The sequence below is a fragment of the Taudactylus pleione genome, unplaced genomic scaffold (genome assembly GCF_031769625.1).
Source record: "Taudactylus pleione unplaced genomic scaffold, aTauple2 ptg000265l, whole genome shotgun sequence".
NCBI classification, from domain to species: Eukaryota; Metazoa; Chordata; class Amphibia; order Anura; family Myobatrachidae; genus Taudactylus; species Taudactylus pleione.
Window position 1 is genome coordinate 6,721,491 of NW_028284667.1, and position 17,162 is coordinate 6,738,652.

Here is a 17,162-nt window from a genome sequence, read left to right on the forward strand (position 1 = left end):
GACGGCGTGGCTGTTGAGACGGCCATGCTGAGGTCCCGGGGGTTTTCCAGCTCTGTGGTGCGTACCATGTTGCGAGCTCGGAAACCGTCTTCCGCGAGGATATATCATCATGTGTGGCATACGTTCTTCCAGTGGTGTCGTCCGAGAGGTTATGCACCGCGGGAGTTTCGTCTGTCTCGGATTCTCGCCTTCCTGCAAGCGGGACTAGATCATGGGCTTCGCCTTGCTTCTTTGAAGGTACAGGTTTCGGCCCTGTCTGTCTGGTTTCACCGTAGGATTGCTACAATCCCGGATGTGCGCACCTTTATGCAAGGTGTTGTCCGCATTCAGCCGCCCTTTGTTCCACCTGTGGCGCCTTGGGATTTGGCTGTGGTCCTGAGGGCTCTCCAGGGACGCCGTTTGAACCACTGGGATCAGTGGATCTTAAATGGCTAACAGCTAAGACTGTTTTCCTTCTGGCTATTGCTTCGGCCAGACGTGTTTCTGAGTTAGGGGCTCTTTCTTGTAGACCCCCTTTCTTGGTTTTTCATGGGAACAGGGCAGTACTCCGCACTCGGCCCGAGTTTCTTCCCAAAGTTGTTTCCCAGTTTCATGTTAACGAGGAAATCGTTGTTCCGGCCTTTAACTCACCGGGTCTTTCCGTGGGTGAGGCCTCTTTGGATGTTGTGCGGGCCTTAAGGACTTATGTTGACCGCACTTCTTCGTTTAGGAAGTCGGACGCTTTGTTTGTCCTCTATGGCTTCCGTAAAAAGGGTTGGCCTGCTTCAAAGCAAACTTTGGCAGCCTGGATCCGTATGGCTATTTCTGAAGCTTATCTTCATGAAGGCCTACCGGTTCCTCCTTCTCTGAAGGCTCATTCCACTAGGTCTGTGGGTCCTTCGTGGGCAGCTCGACGTGGTGCCTCTGCAGTCCAGATCTGCAAGGGTGCTACGTGGTCCTCTGTCCATACCTTTGTGAGGTATTACAGGTTTGACACCTTCGCCTCTCAGGATGCTTCCTTCGGGCGGCGGATTCTCCTTTCTGCACAGGAGCGTCCCCACCCTTAAAGGATACTGCTTTGGGACATCCCCAAGGTATCCTGTGGATACCCTATGGACCCTGAAGTAGAAAATATGAGATATGGTAAGAACTTACCCTTGTTATCTCTATTTCTACGAAGTCCATAGGGTTCCACAGGACTCCCGCCCTGTCGCACCTGTGCTGCAGATGGGCTTTGCTCTGGTCACCGGTTTTCCGTCTCCCTCTGGTGAGAATGTGATTCTTGTATGTGTCCAGATCTTTGTTCTCTCTCTTACTTCTCCTCCTCCGGCCTATGGCTTGGTAACTAACTGAGGTGTCTTGGCTCGGGGGCAGGGTATAGGAGGGGGACCTAGTGCATCCTGGGAGGCTGAAAGCTTAACTCTTTGGTGCCCTGCAACTGACGTCACACCTATACCCCAAGGTATCCTGTGGAACCCTATGGACTTCGTAGAAATAGAGATAACAAGGGTAAGTTCTTACCATATCTCATATTTTCAAGGCTGGGGAACACTGAACAATGGGATTGTAGGCTGGGGCTGGAGCTGGCACTTAATGACACTGTAGCTTTAAATCCTAAAGTCCTCCCCCCTGCAATCCCTCAATTCGAATGTTAAGTGCCTCATGAGTAGGGCAAATTTTGGAGGGGCTGCTACGCAGCTCAGGGAGAGACCGCCTGGGTCTGTGGGCCGACACACATGGTGGCCCTTTTAGAGGGCATAGGCGGAGGGTGAGGTCCCGTATAGCTACCACAATCTTGGTGGGTTTCTGCGGTGGCTCCCCTCCCATACGAGCAGGGGGTGCCCGCACGCTAACAGGCTGCCCGCGTGAGCTGGGCTTGTCTTGAGTTTTCCTCACTACGGTCCGAGGAGCGCACTCCTGAGCTGCACTCCGCCTCCGACAGCAGAAAGGTCTACAAGCCCTGCTTTCAGCACGGACGTCATTCCTCTGCTGGGGCTGATATTTCGTCTGCACTTCACAAAAATGCTCAGACCTGCTCACCTGCAGCTTTGGCTGTGTCTCCTGGAAGTACTGCACACTTCTATTGGTATATATTGCCTATGTATTAGCTGCCTCTGTGATCGCTCCTATGTATTAGCTGCCTATGGGTTAGCTGCTTTTCATTTCTGCCTGCTGATTTGCCTTCAGTGAATCATACCTGCCGGTTATGATTACTATGGATAGCACATACGGTGCAGGGATGCACTGCAGTCAGGGGTTCGGTTCCCGCCATAACACTAACTGTGTGGAGTCTGTATGCTAGGATTCCCGCTACAGCCCTATCTCTGTGAAGTTTGTATGCAGAGGCGAAGTTGTCTCTTATGCATCGGTAACAGGCAGATACCCACAGGGGCCCTAGGTGGCTACGGCCCGCTGAAAAGCAGGCATCTGGTGTGCTGCGTCGACCAGGGTGGGACCTGCTTGGGCTCCAGCTCTCCGCATGTCTGTGTCCGCCCATTTGAAGACTGGTTGCCTTTCACAGGAGGATCAAGTTCAGACTTGGGTACCCAACTACGATATGTCCCACTCTGGCTCGCTGGTTTGCGGCGCCTGGATTTAAGACCGGTTCTTCCCATTTGGCACACTTTGTCAAACTCCTCTGCTGTGCGAGGCGCAGGTGGAGGAAGGTCTTGGAGGTGTCTTCCTCCTTCCAGGGCTCCATTAGAAGTTTTGAATGCAAAGGGGCTTGCGAAGACTTGCGCTGTCTCTGAGGGTGAGCACCTACTGTCCTTTTTCGACTCATCACTGCTGTGTGCCACACTCTCTATGTGGTTTAGATATGGATTCTCTAGCAGTGTGTCTGTCAGAGCGTTGGCGACGGAAAGTCATTACTTTCTCTTCGGCACATCTCTCCAGTCCCCTCAGGAAGGCCTAGGAGATGCTGGATTTTGAGGTCTCCATTCCTCGCACATTGCTTCCAACGAATTAGGTATCCTAGTGGAAGCTCCTCTAACGGTTGTCACTGCGTCATGCCTTTAGCTCAACACACCCCCCGGGGCTGAGCGTCCTTTAGGGATCCGCTAGCTAGAATGTGGAGGATTGTCTCCGGTCTGTTTTAATAGATTCAGGGGTCGTTATTCGGCCTTGGGAAACCACGACATGGGTGGTGTTGTACTACTTCGGCTGACGTAGTCATCACGGGGGCTTATGGAGATAGTCCCTCGGATTTACGACTGGATTGGCAGGACAGTTTTGCGGTGGCCTGTATGTGGGAGGCCATGCAAGACGGGGCGCAGGTGGCTTACGGGTTTTGGCTACGGCTAATTTTTCTTGCGCTCTGTGCTGCACATGTGCCTTCATAACCAGATTGTTCCTTACATGGTTTTCTGTGTGCTAAGTGGGGTGGAGTTTAGGATTTAAAGCTACAGTTTCATTAAGTGTCATCTCCAGCCCCAGTCTACAATCCGATTGTCCGGTATTCCCCAGCCTGCTTAAGAGAAAAGGAATCAACGGTAAGTTTACCAGAAATCATGTTTTTTGTTCTGATAGTAGTTTTTTTACCATTTGATGGTGACCGATTTGGCAGAATCTAATGGAAATCATTTGCTGGTGTTTTGATGGTTGGTTGTTGTGTTTTATTCCTGCTAGCGATGTCTCCCCTGGTTCCTTCCTGGCTACTGTGTCTGCATCAGTGCATCATCATGGGTTTGTTGGAGGCTGTCTCTCACTCTCTGCCTCAGATATGACCATACTCAGTCCCTAACTCCCTTCCCTCTCTAGGCTGCTTCTAAGCAACAGGGCACATTGCAATCTCAGATTGGCTCTCACTGTCTCAAAGAGTCAATCAGACCGCAGCCCTCACCCCTGCAGCAGCAGCAGTGAATCACACACACCGTTTATTCTGTGACTTGCTTCAGTAATATCGTCACTGCTTGGCTCTCTTTTGTCACAGATGAATGGTCCATACACCTAAACATCCCTCGACCAATGCTCTATAGAATAGTGAAAAACCCCATCAAAATCTGTTTAGTGGTTCAAGAGATTAGCCCGAACGAACACATACTGTAGACCTCTAAACTCGGGACTTTATTAGATAGCTAGATAGATAGATTTGAGTTTGGATTCGCATAACTGCACCGAACAAAACAAGTTTTTTCCATAATTTGTATCCCTGGTTTTTGGAGAACTAGCCACAGTTCAGTTTTGGATTCATTTTATAAAGCTGAATTAATTGTGTAAAAGCAGATATGGATAGTCACAGAGAAATGTTTTTTTTTCTGTTTTACATTATTTTTTTTTTATTTAAAAAAAAAAAAAAAAAGTGTTTTAGAAGGAGTAAAAATAATGGGTACAAAATTATTATTTTTGGTTGAACGAGACAGAGCAAATGAGTTCTGATCATGAAAGTATAAACTATTAAACAGACAATGGTTTATTTGCTAACTTTTAATTCTATGTAAAATACAGAAATACATATTTGTAATATAGGACTTCTAGCCAGAACAAAAACTGCATCTTGATGCTTAATTAACACAGAATTAATGGGAAAATACTTTTTCTCTGTCTCATGAAAGTATTTCAGCTGGTATTTACTGTACACAGGATATTAGCAGCTGAGTGGCTTCTTGTGCGATAGGAACACAATGTTTCCCATTGAGTTACATTTTGCTCCTGTGGCGTCAGCTACGCCTGTCACTTTAAACTTTTCTCAGCTAAATATTACTATATGGGAGACCCAACTGCTTGTTTTACATCCGCTGTTTTCAGTTGGTGCTTTGTTTCTATTGTGTAAAGATCCCATCTTTCCCCAATGCTGGCAAGCTTAGAAAGCTGCCAGCAGTGTGCATGAGTTCATCCAAGTAAATAACATTTGGAAAGGGGCCAATGCAGAGTTGAATTAAAGTTGGCTGTAATTGGTCCCGTATTGCCTGCACTGAACTAATTACATATACTGTATTTACCAGTATGCACCGTTGTGCTCCTCTCTGCTGTTTGGCTGCCCCATCCGTATGCATAGTTTCATGGAATCAGTATGTAAAGCCGGCTGTCGGGATGCCTCTGTCAAACTACCGACAGTGGCATCCCGATGGTTTGTATCCCGACAGGGGTCGCGTAATTATGGGATAGTGGATAAAGTCATTACAGTTTTTAGATGGTTCTTTGCACCAGGGAAAGGGGTGGAGAAAAAGTGTGCGTTGATAATGATGATGGCTATGAAACAGGGATGTAGTTATGAGACCGGGGGCCAAGATACCGCCGGTCTCAATCCCGACGCTGAAAGCCCAACACAGGATTCAAGATAGGCGCCGGTATTTCGACGCCTATCTTAATCCCAACACTGGAACACAGAAAGACGTCAGCCCGAACAAGGTAAATCTGGGGCGCCATTAGTGTTAGCAATGGGGGAGGCGGAGGTTTAGATAGCATAGCGCTGTTAGCGTTAGGTTTTTTTTTTGGGTGGGGGGTTAGGGTTAGGCATCCCTAGGGGGGAGAGTTAAGAGTTAGTTACAACTGGATGGGGGGGTTAGACACTAAGGGGGAAGGGTTAGGTTTAGGCATGAAGGGGGGAGACAGGTTTAGACACTAACGGAGAGGGTTAGGCTATAGGAAGGGAGGGTAAGTATACTTCCCCGCGTATGCTTGGATACGGAGTATGCGCAATGTCAAACAGCGCAATATATACCTGCAAAGCCGCTTTGCATTAGCCAAACAAACCGTTGTCTAGATGTTGCAAAAACACAGCTAAGAAATAAGTTTTTCTCTTGATTCAGGATGCAAAGGTTCTCCTCAATATCTAAGCAGTTTTTTAGCAGCTGTTTTACCACAGATGCTGGAGAAATTAAACTAACTCTTTCCACTGTTGACTCAAATTGCTGATTTGTTGGTTTTTTATTTTTATTTTTTTTTCCCTAGCAAAATAAAATTTAGCCCCAAAAGCTTTTGTGTGTTAATTTTGCAATCTGTTGTCAGTCTATTATCTTTTTTAGTTTTTAATGCAGTATACAGTAAGCATGCATAGGTATACAACATACTGTTCCATGTATGTCTAGTTTGGTAGTACAGCTAGAATTCTTTTCATTTTCAATTGTAAGGTCTTTTATGCCCTCTGTTTAAGAAAAACATTTTGTTGCAGTGGCTTTACACGAAATGACATGCCTGTTAGTGGATACGTGGAAAGTGCAGAAGTATGGCTTGTGGCTTACAAAAGGAGGAGACTGTATCAGAAGTAGCGCCATCATTATACTGTGGATAGCCACAGACTATGTACCTCACATTGCAAATCAAATACAATCATCACCTGGAAACCAAACCTGTGAGTATGGTATGCAGCAATTAAGTTTCTCCTTTACCAGTGTCCCACCTAGGTTGTGGGTACAATGCTTTTGCCATAATGTATTTTTTTTTTTTTTTTTTTTTACCATGAAGGTCCTCCAGTCGCCTGTCCATTCCAAGGCAGTTGTCCCCTACCATTGAGGAACATCTGTCTGTGGCCTCCTGAATTTTGCTTTTTGTACTTGCTACTAAATCTCTTTTTGCAAGGCTTCAGGAGGACACAGACCAACCCACCCAGGAATGCTTTGAAAGTATTTGGAGTAACACAATGGCACTTCCCAAAATGAGTAGCGCTGCCTACTCTCTCAATCAATGTTCTACCAGGGCCCAAACAATAAATAGGGGATCACCTTGGTGAAGAGGCAGAACAGTCTGAGATGTATGATGCAAAGTGTAAATGTCACTTCTACACCCAACTCCAGCATTTTAGAAATAATTTTTCTCTTCCAAAATACTCCTAAAAGTATGTGTGCTGACACAGAACCATGGTCACAACCTAGCATCCCTGCCCTATGGCAAATCCTGTCTTATATGGAGAAGTTTCTCTTGCGTATATATGGGGCATACTGAACCAGTCCAGCGACGTCAATGGGAATTATTATTCTTTATTTCAATACTCTCACATTAAGTTAGTGCACAACTCTGGCACCTCCCCCCCCCCTTCCCCCCACCAGGAATGCATTTCTCTTCTTTTTCTTTGTTTGGCTCCCTTTGTCGCATTGCTGGCCTAATTGTGAATTGAGGTATCAGCAGAAGTACATTTAGGTTATAAGGAGGATGAATCAATCATTGTTTTCCCCTGCTCCCTGCCTCCTTGTAGTAAGCACAACTGTGACTAATGGGCTTCCTTTGCATCTTCTCAGGGTTTAGTTTTTCATAGATATGACTTGGAAGTGCTCCTACTGTCAGTAACCTGCTGATCCTGGAGTTATTTGACTACCAGACATTCACTGACTGATTCTCCTGCCACTAGGCAGAGCAGTTGACAATAGTTGCCACCACCACCAGGCTTCTTTACCTACATCAGAGTGGTGTGTTTAAATGCTGCAGCACCTCTTTGCTGGTTACTCTGGCTGACTCCTAACTTTGGTTCACGAACTGATGTCAGTGTAAGCCCTTATCTATGGGTCACAGGGTTACTGCAGGTATAGATGTCTTGCAGAAATAGAGCAGGATCTTTAGGAATAATATTGTTTGTTGTCCATCAGTAGCTCTTAATAAAGCTGTTAGACACAAAGGCCCTCATTCAGAGCTGTTCGCTATTTGCGTTCGTTCAAAAACAAGGGGTGGCTATGCAAATGATACGTTCGCACATTGCAGTCTGTTCACACCTCTAAGTCTGAACGAGCGAGCAAAACATACGCTCTTTTATTTCTTAAAAACGCCCCCTGGCCGCTCGCACCATACGTCATGTCCGCTATTTATCAGATTAATCGAGTACATCGAACAGGATATGAACTGCTCGCTATTCTTGTGGTTGGTTTTTTCAACCGCTATTTTGTGAGCAGTTCTGAGTTAAAAAAAACCAAGTGACGTGGTCATTGACGCTGCTATTTTAATTATGCACACCCATAAAACGCCCGTTTTGACCTTTAAGCACGCCTGCGATCGGATCTCCACTCCCCGTTTTCAAGCACCTTCCCATGTTACCACCCACATACGCCTCATTCTGTCACTCAAAATAGCAGGCACTCGCTATATTGCGTACAAATGATTTTCGGCCGCACTGACTGGTTCGCGCATGCGTACTAAAAACCGTACGCATGCGCAGATGTGCGAACATCGCTCGGAACGAGCGTACTGCCGATAGCGAGTGGCTCTGAATGAGTGCCTAAGTCCACTTAAGGGTATTAGATGTTATATAAACTTGAGGCATTACTTTTTTAACATAGTTGAAACACACATGGAGTAATCTATTTGTCTACACGTAAATCAGTCTGGGCCATGGTCTCACTGCTAATATATGTTCTTACACTGCCAGCAGTGCATCTTTTGCTAGCTGTCTACTCACTTCTAAGATTGGGAGAGGGGTCAGACTCCATATCTTAAAATATCCAGCCCTATTATATTTTCTTCCCCTGCATATTAATGTCTTATTTCTCCTCCAAATAAAGTGTTGGCATTGAAGAACCTCTAATAATAGCATTCTTTTTGTACTTTTTGTATTTTCACGTCCTTCCAATTGGTTTTGTTTATTTTTTTTTTTGTGGCTTTTTATTGAAAAATTCATAAATCAGGTGGGCCATCAAATCTTTAAACTATTATTATTTTTTTATTTTAAACTTTACATTCCTATATTCAGCCTGTGATGGGACACAGTGTTAGTACTGGAAACAATGATGATAATATTTGCCCCAAACTGTATGGTACATTCGCCTTGCAGTTACATAAATTATGTGCATTTTCCCTACTGATTTGTATATCCTAGTTCAAATTCGGAAAATTAATGTTGAATAGCTTATGTCTGACATAGGATTGTGTACTATGTTGTATGATTATTGTTCTTTAATTTGCTATGTCTTCATCCCTGCAGCTAAATCAGATGAATATATTTTTCTGGAGTTAGTTGAACCTCTGACAAGCCAAGAGCAGTCTCTCATGTGTGAGATTATGACAGAAGCTAGTAAGAATGGCTCATCTGCTCTGGCCGATATTCTGACCTGGGAGGAAATGTATAACATGCTGGAGACTTTGTCCCATAAGGAATGCTCTTTCAAAGAAAATTGCTATTCTCAATTTAAAAGTCAGCAGCACCAAGAGTCTAGCTGTGCATCTCTTCCAGTAACCCCACCAGAGGTAGGCTTTACATTTTATAAATGTTTCTTTTCTTCCATTATAGTACATGAAACATATCGGACAATCCTCTTTCTTTTTTTTTTTTTTTTGCAATGACCTGTTTGTAAACCATATATTGACAAGCAGCATTATGTTCTCTCTGTTATAACTATCAATGTCCATTTTTACTAAGTATTAATTTTAATTGCATTTTATTTAAATAGTTTTCATTACACATCAAAATTAATGAAGTTGTTATAAACCAAAATAAAGTAATCTAGTATTTTTGATCCATCATTTGCTGGGTCGCTAGCTGTTGTGGCTGCCATATAGCCTCATCCTCTGTGTGTCTCTCAAGCCCAATCTTTTGAATGTTCTCTACAGCCTCCTGCCGCACCTCCCCCCTACCTGTGTATTTCCAACCTTGTGGCGTCCCCTCGCGACGTTCATACCTCATGCCTCCCACATGTCTCTCCAGCCTCATGCCTCCCACATGTCTCTCCAGCCTCATGCTCCCTCTGCATCTCTCCAGCCTCATGCACCCCTGTGTCTCTATCAATTCTGTTCATACTTTCTGATCTCTGTTCACCTTACCCCCCATTAGACGGTGGAAGTTGTTTGCGGGTTCGACCTTAAGGGAGTGTGCAATTGGCGGGTGTCTGCTACAGGTGCCTTCTCCCAGCCACCCATCTCTGACCCCCCCCTCCCCAATCTTTCTCTCATTTCTGTCCCTACCCTCTATCCCTTATGTCTTTCTGTTTCATCTTTATACCCCTCCACACTCCCTCTTTCATCTCTCTCTCCCTCTTTTCCCTCAGTCTTTCATTTCTGTCCTCCCTCTTTAATCTCTGTCCCGTTCCCCCTTTCTTTCAACTCTGTCCTCCATCTCTCTCTCTCATATCTTTGGGGCACACGTGGGAAGCCACTGCGTTGGTTCTAGGCGCTGATGGGGGGTCAAATAGACACTGGCTGTGTCTAGCAGGCTGCCAGTGAGAGTTGTGAGGTAGAGGGGTTGGGGTCTCCATGCAGCTCTCTTGTGCAGCTGCTAGACACACAGATACTGCATTATATAATAAACTGTCAATCCCTGGGTTGCTAGCAAGTGTTTCAGGGGTCCCCTCTCCCATTCTTTTTCCTCAGCCACCCCCATTCTATCCCCCCCACTCATGTTCTCTTGGTCTCTCTTTCCCCCCATCCCGCTGTTCTCGCTTTCTCTCTTTTACACCCACCCATCCTGGATTCTCTTTTTCCACCTCTGTTGTCTCTCGCTCTTTCTTCCCCCTCATTTTTTCTCTCCCCATCCTCATTCTCCCATTCTCATTCTCCCCGTCACGTTCTCTCTCTTTCTCTTTCTCCCTCTCTGACTTATGCACTGACGGGAGGTAGTTAAATTGTTGACACTGATGCTGTCGACAGTCAAAATGTTGACCATGTCATATCATTGAAGTAGTAATGTTATTTAAAGCATTTTAAACCGGTCAGCATTATTACTTTACACACATTACAATACTTTAAATATCATTCTGTGTTGGCATTCTCCATCAACATTTTGACTGTTAACAACATCAGTGTCAACAAATCATACCAAGTCCGCACAGACACATGTAAATAATTTTCTTGTGGTCGGTATTGCCGGTTTTTCCCCACTCTCTGTACTGCCACCCTCTTCCTTATCTGTCCCCTTCCCCCATTTTAATGTGTCTCTCATCCTGCTCTAATCTGGCTCTTCCCACTACCCATTTCTTAGCCCTCTATCTTTACCTGTGTCCCCTCATCTATCTTGTGCCCCTCTTACCCCATCTCTATTTTACCCCCACCATGTCCCTCTTCCTTTGTTTCCCCTGATTCTAACTGATAAAGCGGTTCTGGCCAATATATAGGCTCGCCAGTAGGCAGATGAAAGTCACTGTCCGACACCCTTCGTGCTGCCAGTTTGCTGGGGAGAGGAGGGGGTGAGTGGCCGGGGCTCCGTGGCAGCATCATTTGCAGTTCTGCAGCATTGCGCACTGACCTAGCTCAACAGAGTTGAGAAGCAGGGCAAACAGGCTTATGAAATGATTGGAGATCTAGAGTACTGGTAGCAGGGCATGAAGGGGAGATGAGATCCATTGAGAAGGCCTGAGCAAGGGTGGGCTGATACACAGAGAGAGGATTATAGAATAGATACTTTCTCATGTTCAATATATAACATTAGTGACATTATGTAACAATGCTTCTGGAACACATTAGAAAGTTGGTGATTACCATTTACTGTAAATGACACTTTTTTATATAAAATTTCAGCCAACATAATTTCACAGTGCTATGCCCGTGCCTAAGTTTATTGCTCCTGACACTAAACTACAAATACTATGCTGCATCCCATACAATTACCTGTGCTATCATCCAAGTCCAGTAAGCCTGGGGAGGTAGTCATCCTAGTCTTTTTTTCACCCAATATAATTGAAATGGTGATTACAAATAGTATTGCTTAGTGAAAATAAAATGGACACATGACTTTCCATTTCCTACTGTTATTATTTACATGCATTTCACTATGAGCAGAATTCGCCATTTGATTAAATAGTTGTTGTTTTCATTACTGCATTTATAATATCACTGTATCCTAGTCTCACTGTCATCTGTTTGTTTGTTGCTAGATAAGGTGGTAATTACTTTGTGACTAATGCTGGGTACACACTGACAGATATATTGGCCGATCAATTGATCGGCCAATATATCTGCTGCCCGTCGGCCAGTGCGTACCCGCGATATGATACGAAGTCGTTCATGGAGATATCGCATTGGCTGTGCTGCACAGCTGGTGGACAGATATATCTGCAGACATATCTGTCCATCGGCAAGTTTGCAGACCGCCCGTGCACATACAGCGACAGCTGCGGCCTGCGGCACCCGCCCCCTCCAACACCCTGAACACAGATGATGGTTGTTCAATGTGTACGAACAACCATCATCTGCAGATATATCACTCGATCTGCAGATATCTGTTTAGTGTCTACCCAGCTTATGCAATACAGGAGAGACATGTATTTCTTACAGGAGAGACATGTAGTTACATAGTTGTGGTAGCATCATGTGCAACCTCAGGTAGTCGGAGGGTAAATTTGATTCTGATTGGCTCCAAAGGCAATGTTGCTACTGTACTGAGACTGCAATTAAAAGCATAACTACCTCCACACTGATTTTTTTCTTGTAGTTTCTCAGCGGCTGTAACACTGTAACATAGCGTTTCGCATGCAGATACACCCGCAGACGCACAGGGAACATAGGCATGCTGCATTTTAATCAGCAGAAGCTGCTTGTGCTATCTATTCACATCACTGTGCGAATAAGACACATTTGAAGGTAAAAAGTTGCTATGAGGACACATTTGTACATCTGCAATGGATTGGGGAAATTTTCAGTTTTGCAGATGATTGGGGGAAAAATATGGTCAATGTATGGGCTACACCAATCGCCGCTTCTGACCGAAAAGTTGTCGGAATCGGTAAATTAGGTTGTTCAACATGTTGGATTTCACCGATCAATCGGGGCTGTAGATTACTAGTGTAAGGTGACAGTCAACCGATTTGCTGACCGTTACTAGTAAAATGATGAGCCTTTCACCATTGGCAGATCTATCTTTCCTGACCAATGATCTGCAAATCACTGAAAAATATCTGTAATGTAAGGGTGCAGATTGGTGGATTGGGGAATCTTTAAATCAGGGGGGGGGGGAAAAATCACAGGAACTGTGATAGCTTTTTGTGGATTGCTGATGTATGGGCCCCTGGGGAGCCATGGTAACATGGTCAGTGTTTACATTGGGAAAATTAATTTACGAAAGATCCATTTTGATTTTAAGATACATATGTGTTGTTGAAAATCTATATATGAATATGGGATAATGTGTATTATTAATACATGATAGCCTAAATAACAAAAATATATGGCATTAGAATTACTAGCATTTATATAGCGCCAGCATATTCTTTTGCACACTATTGGGAACAAATTAGTAATAAAACAAGACTGTGTATTAGCAGACAGACAAAGAGGTAAGATTACAATCTATGGGAAAATACTTTCTATTTTAAAGGAAATATATATATACTAATCTTTAATATGTAACCCACCAGATTCTCTTCCTATGGACATTTGGTAAGTGACCTAAGTGGAAAAGAGATGACTCTTCCCTACTTATATTGTTTTGTATTGTTTTGTATGTCACATATAACTCCCAACGGGATGTAGTTGGCATCCCGGCGTGTGGGATACTGACGCTCTAAATACCGGCACCGAAATCCCGACATTTCGGGATCCCGGCACCAGTATCCCGACCGCCGGCATCCCGAAGGTAAGTATTGGGGTGTTAGGGAGAGGTTAGGGTTAGGTAGCTGGTGCGTCCTAGTCGCATCATATTGCGACTTCGACGCTTTTCCAGCAAAAAAGACTCCCAGAGCTTGCAGAGTCTCATGGAACCTGGTGCACCGAGACTTCAGCAAAGATGTCTAAGGACATATATGTACAGTCAGGTGCATAAATATTGGGACATTGACAGAATTTTCATATTTTGGCCTCTATTCACCACCACAATGGCTTTGAAATGAAACAAACAAGATGTGCTTTAACTGCAGACTTTCAGATTTAATTTGAGGGTAATTACATCCAAATCATGTGAACGGTGTAGGAATTACAACGGTTTCTATATGTGCCTCCCACTCTTTAAGGGGCCAAAAGTAATGGGACTATTTCATGGACAGGTGTGGGCTATTCCCTCGTTATTTCATTATCAATTAAGCAGATAAAAGGTCTGGAGTTGATTCTAGGTGTGACATTTGCATTTGGAATCAGTTGCTGTCGACTCTCAATATGAGATGCAAAGAGCTGTCACTATCAGTGAAGCAAGCCATCATTAGGCTGAAAAATCAAAACAAACCCATCAGAGAGATAGCAAAAACATTAGGTGTGGCCAAATCAACTGTTTGGAACATTCTTAAAAAGAAAGAATGCACCGGAGAGCTCAGCAACACCAAAAGACCCGGAAGACCACGGAAAACAACTGTGGTGGATGACAGAAGAATTATTTCCCTGGTGAAGAAAAACCCCTTCACAACAGTTGGCCAAATCAAGAACACTCTCCAGGAGGTAGGTGTATATGTGTCAAAGTCAACAATCAAGAGAAGACTTCACAAGAGTGAATATAGAGTGTTCACCACAAGATGTAAACCATTGGTGAGCCACAAAAACAGGAAGACCAGATTAGAGTTTGCCAAACAACATCTAAAAAAGCCATTACAGTTCTGGAACAACATCCTATGGACAGATGAGACAAAGATCAGCTTGTACCAGAGTGATGGTAAGAGAAGAGTATGGAGAAGGAAAGGAACTGCTCATGATCCAAAACATACCACCTCATCAGTGAAGCATGGTGGTGGTAGTGTCATGGCGTGGGCATGTATGGCTGCCAATGGAACTGGTTCCCTTGTATTTATTGATGATGTGACTGCTGACAAAAGCAGCAGAATGAATTCTGAAGTGTTTCGGGCAATATTATATGCTCATATTCAGTCAAATGCTTCAGAACTCATTGGATGGCGCTTCACAGTGCAGATGGACAATGACCCGAGGCATACTGCAAAAGCAACCAAAGAGTTTTTTAAGGCTAAAAAGTGGAATGTTATGCAATGGCCAAGTCAATCCCCTGACCTGAATCCGCTTGAGCATGCATTTCACTTGATGAAGACAAAACTGAAGGGAAAATGCCCCAAGAACATACAGGAACTGAAGACATTTGCAGTAGAGGCCTGGCAGAGCATCACCAGGGATGAAACCCAGTGTCTGGTGATGTCTATGCGTTCCAGACTTCAGGCTGTAATTGCCTGCAAAGGATTTGCAACAAAATATTAAAAAGTGAAAGTTAGAATTGGATTGTTTAGTTTGTCCCATTACTTTTGGCCCCTTAAAAAGTGGAAGGCACATATAGAAACCGTTGTAATTCCTACACCGTTCACTGATTTGGATGTAATTACCCTCAAATTAAATCTGAAAGTCTGCAGTTACAGCACATCTTGTTTGTTTCATTTCAAAGCCATTGTGGTGGTGAATAGAGGCCAAAATATGAAAATTCTGTCAATGTCCCAATATGTATGCACCTGACTGTATGTACTGTAAAGCTGCATACTGTCATCACCAACCCAGAAAGCAGCCTGACTTGTCACTTCTTCTAAATATCTATTTTAATTTATCTATGTATGTGTGGACAGCTACACTGTGACACTTACTTTAGCCAGTGATTTGTTTTGAATTTGTTCACTCTTTCCCACATTATAAAATGATCCTTAATGGAGGACATGTATTATCTGATAAACAGTGACATGCAATAGCTTTTTACCTAGTGTTACACTTAAATAATTCCCAACTTGTACTAGAGAAATTGATATGTGAGGCTTACAGGCTTCTCTGGCAGTAGAGCCTATATGTTACATGTCTACAGGAAGTTCTTTCACTTGACATTTTTATTTTTTCCTAGGCTACAAAAGTTAAATCTTCCTACAGCGTGATGCAGAAACACAGAGATGGCCGTTACTCAGCTTCTGTCATGCCCAGCCAGGATGGCACACTGAAGGAAATACAGAGAGGTGGCTCTCTTCTGAGGTGTGTTTGCTGAGTTGCATCTGTATTATGTACCGTGATTGTAATGCTTTACATTTTAGTTGATATCTGCAGATGGTAATTCTGAAAATTAACAAACTGAATAAAAGGTTTCTGACAGGGAGAGGGCAGCACATGTCACCTACTTTGTGGCTGAACTTCTCCATATTTTAGGGACTTTATATGCTGAAGGCTAAAGTGACGCTTCCTCTGTATATGGACAACGGAGTTGGAACCAAGACCAATGTTTCTTATGTTAAAATGGCATTACCATAGCAGGACATACTTCTTCACATTGCGCAAGGCAAATATACATTACAGGAAATGTCCCCAAAAGGCTTTGTGGTTTTTCATGTTGAAATGCCAAGTCTGCTATGGAATTAGAGGTGTCCAATAGAGATGACCCCAATCAGCATACCAATCCCTGTCCCTCCCAAGTTTAATCAGCTCTTCAAAATTACCCAAGATAGGTGTGGACCTGGATTCTAATATCCTATAAGCGACTTAAACATTAAATTCCAAACCAATAGAGCCGGGGGGAAGAGGTGGAAAAGTGTGCATGGAAAATTTAGTACCCAGGAGATCCTGCAGGTTGAAGAAGGATCCCATCTGCTTCCAACCCAATACCAAAGTTGGGACAGTTGTGCAGTTTCACAATTGGGAAGGGCAATACTTCCTGTTGCTCGCATCTTACAGAGAGTATCTACCTCAGTCTGTGCTCTCCTATCTCCCCAGACCAGAAAACTACTGATTAATCCTAAGGAAGATCTGTCTTTGTATATATTGATGCTGACGTGGTAAGGGACATAGGAATTTGCATTACAGGAACATTTAGATTAAATGTACCCAGTCTGTCATTATCAAAGGCAATTTCTTCCAAGTATACAATTTAATTTTAAGAACAATATTAAGAACAAATGACTCCTAGATATCATTGGTGATTTAGATCAGGGCAGGCTTTAGGCTTGGGTGTGCAAGGCAACTGCCCTGGGCTCCAACCTTTGAAGGACCCAACATTTTCTGATAATTAAAACATTTGTTCATTTCACTGAGGCCCAAAGTCGGAGCATACAGAAATATAATTTCACTTGCAGAATACAAGGCATGGCTGCAGAGGTGTCTTGAGGCATATATGGCAAAAGCAGCAGTTTAGGGCCCTGCACCTCAGGGGGGCCTGCTAGTAACAGATACAGATTGTGTATTCAGGTACAGTGTGACTGAGGGAGGGGGGTGGGTGGAGGTAGTGCAATCAAACCTTGTCCAGATGGCCATGTATTTGAATTTAAGAATCCTAGGCTACATCAGGGGAAAGGAGGCCATGGCAGATGGGACATACACTGGACTTAGAATTGTTAATACGAGGACCAGAATTAACACCAAAGCTTTCCACCATGTCCAGCACTGTACTGAGAGACGTATCTACATCCTTTTTGTCAGTACTTTCCCAAAACACTGGTCCACGG

At 44.0% G+C, this 17,162-nt stretch overlaps 1 protein-coding gene across 3 annotated transcripts in view; it reads left to right on the plus strand.

Annotated features, from left to right (window-relative positions):
* SENP7 (SUMO specific peptidase 7) overlaps positions 1-17,162 on the plus strand; it is a 112,854-nt gene that overhangs the window by 59,911 nt on the left and 35,781 nt on the right. For all 3 annotated transcript variants that reach the window (XM_088481137.1, XM_088481138.1, XM_088481139.1), the window contains 3 exons: positions 6,092-6,271; positions 8,825-9,087; positions 15,578-15,702. In XM_088481137.1, the coding sequence (XP_088337263.1) occupies positions 6,092-6,271; positions 8,825-9,087; positions 15,578-15,702 (568 nt within the window). The remainder of the gene's footprint in view (positions 1-6,091; positions 6,272-8,824; positions 9,088-15,577; positions 15,703-17,162) is intronic.